The following is a 1,777-nucleotide window of genomic DNA, read 5'->3' as shown; positions in this document are numbered from 1 at the left end:
ATGAGCTGGAGGAGGCTGATATCACCAAGTCCACTTTCAATCCTGACCCTGTGAAGAGTGAAGATGATAAAGAGAAACCTCAGTCCTCACAGCCTCATCAAAGACAAACTGAACACATGGAAACAGAAGCTGATGGAGATTACTGTCGAGGACCAAAACCAGCCAGGAACTCAGATCCAGAGAGCAGTTTACAACCAAAGACTGAGGACGAAACTGGAGACTCTTCTGAACCTGACGCTGAAGACTCTTCTGAACCTGACACTGAAGACAGTGCTGATTGGAAGGAGACCAGAGAACCTGCTTCAGCCTCAAAATCACTGAAAAATAGACAAGAATCTGTAAGTGATTCAAGCCATAGTGCTGTAAAAAAAACAATTTGGGTGCTCTGTGTGTACGAAATATTTTACAAATACAAGAAATGTAAAGGAACACATGAGAGTCCACACAGGAGAGAAACCACACAGCTGCTCAGTCTGTAAGAAAGCTCTTGCAGAGAATAGAGATTTAAATCGACACATGAGAATCCACACTGGAGAGAAACCATTTAGCTGCTCAGTTTGTACCAAATCTTATGCATTGAGTGGAAATGTAAAGGCACACATGAGAATCCACACCGGAGAGAAAACACACAGCTGCTCAGTTTGTGAGAAAGCTTTTTCACGGAGTGGACATTTAAAGGCACACATGAGAATCCACACAGGAGAGAAACCACACAGCTGCTCAGTTTGTGAGAAAGCTTTTTCAAGGAGTGGACATTTAAAGGAACACATGAGAATCCACACAGGAGAGAAACCACACAGCTGCTCAGTCTGTAAGAAATCTTTTTCAGAGAATAGAGATGTAAATCGACACATGAGAATCCACACAGGAGAGAAACCCTTTAGCTGCTCAGTTTGTGAGAAAGCTTTTTCACGGAGTGGACATTTAGAGCGACACATGAGAATCCACATAGGAGATAAACCACACAGCTGCTCAGTCTGTAAGAAAGCTTTTTCACGGAGTGAACATTTAAAGGCACACATGAGAGTCCACACAGGAGAGAAAATATACAGCTGTAATGTTTGTGACAAAAGATTTAAATGGTGTATTGATTTCAAAAGACACAATTGTGTTGGTCGTCAGTCCTCCCAGCTTAATCAAATTCAAACTGATGATAACCGAGAGGCAGAGCCTCCAATCAGCAGCTCAGCTGAACACAAGGAAACAGAAGCTGATGGAGAGGACAATGAATAAGTCTTATGACAGTTCACCCATGAGAAAAATCTGTCTGACTGGATTAACATTGTTGCACAACATTCATATAAGACTTAAAGGTCCCATGTGATGGCAATTTCTACTGATAATAATTCCATTGTTGAGGTATACTAGAATAGATTTATATTGTGCAATTTTCCAAACTCACATTGGTTTCTCATACAGCTTCTCTGTATCTATGTGTATTCACTCTCTGTCCTAAATGACTTGTTGGAGCTCCTGCCCCCTCCCCGTTAGCCCACTGTGCTCTGATTGGTCAGCTCGCCCACTCTGTTCTGATGAGTCTACCACCGTTACAGCGGAACATCGGTTATGTGTTACAATGGCGTCAGCAACCAAAAAATGACACCAGTAAGGACAAACAGATGAGAATGTTGCGTGGGGTCTGGGTGTCGTGTTGGCGGGACGTTGCGCGACTCGCTGCTGCGAGGAGCGGACAGTGTTAGCTGGGTTAATTTCCTGCTTGCTGCGTGGGATCTGCGAGACAGCGAGACATCGCGAATGGACACGGGAAAGGGGGGGG

At 44.0% G+C, this 1,777-nt stretch overlaps 1 protein-coding gene across 1 annotated transcript; it reads left to right on the top strand.

The window, feature by feature from the left end:
• Window positions 1-214: 214 nt before the first annotated feature.
• LOC117534303 (gastrula zinc finger protein XlCGF71.1-like) lies at window positions 215-1,480 on the top strand. The gene has a single exon (XM_034198511.1). It carries the CDS (start codon window positions 433-435, stop codon window positions 1,231-1,233), a length of 801 nt encoding a protein of 266 aa, XP_034054402.1. The 5' UTR covers window positions 215-432; the 3' UTR covers window positions 1,234-1,480.
• Window positions 1,481-1,777: the final 297 nt, after the last annotated feature.

The sequence above is a fragment of the Gymnodraco acuticeps genome, unplaced genomic scaffold (assembly GCF_902827175.1).
Source record: "Gymnodraco acuticeps unplaced genomic scaffold, fGymAcu1.1, whole genome shotgun sequence".
Classification (NCBI taxonomy): Eukaryota; Metazoa; Chordata; class Actinopteri; order Perciformes; family Bathydraconidae; genus Gymnodraco; species Gymnodraco acuticeps.
This window is presented reverse-complemented; position numbering and strand designations above follow the sequence as displayed.

Excerpts from the sequence above, each read along its gene's own strand:
- LOC117534303 (XM_034198511.1), top strand. The coding sequence starts at position 433 with ATGAGAGTCCACACAGGAGAGAAACCACACAGCTGCTCAGTCTGTAAG.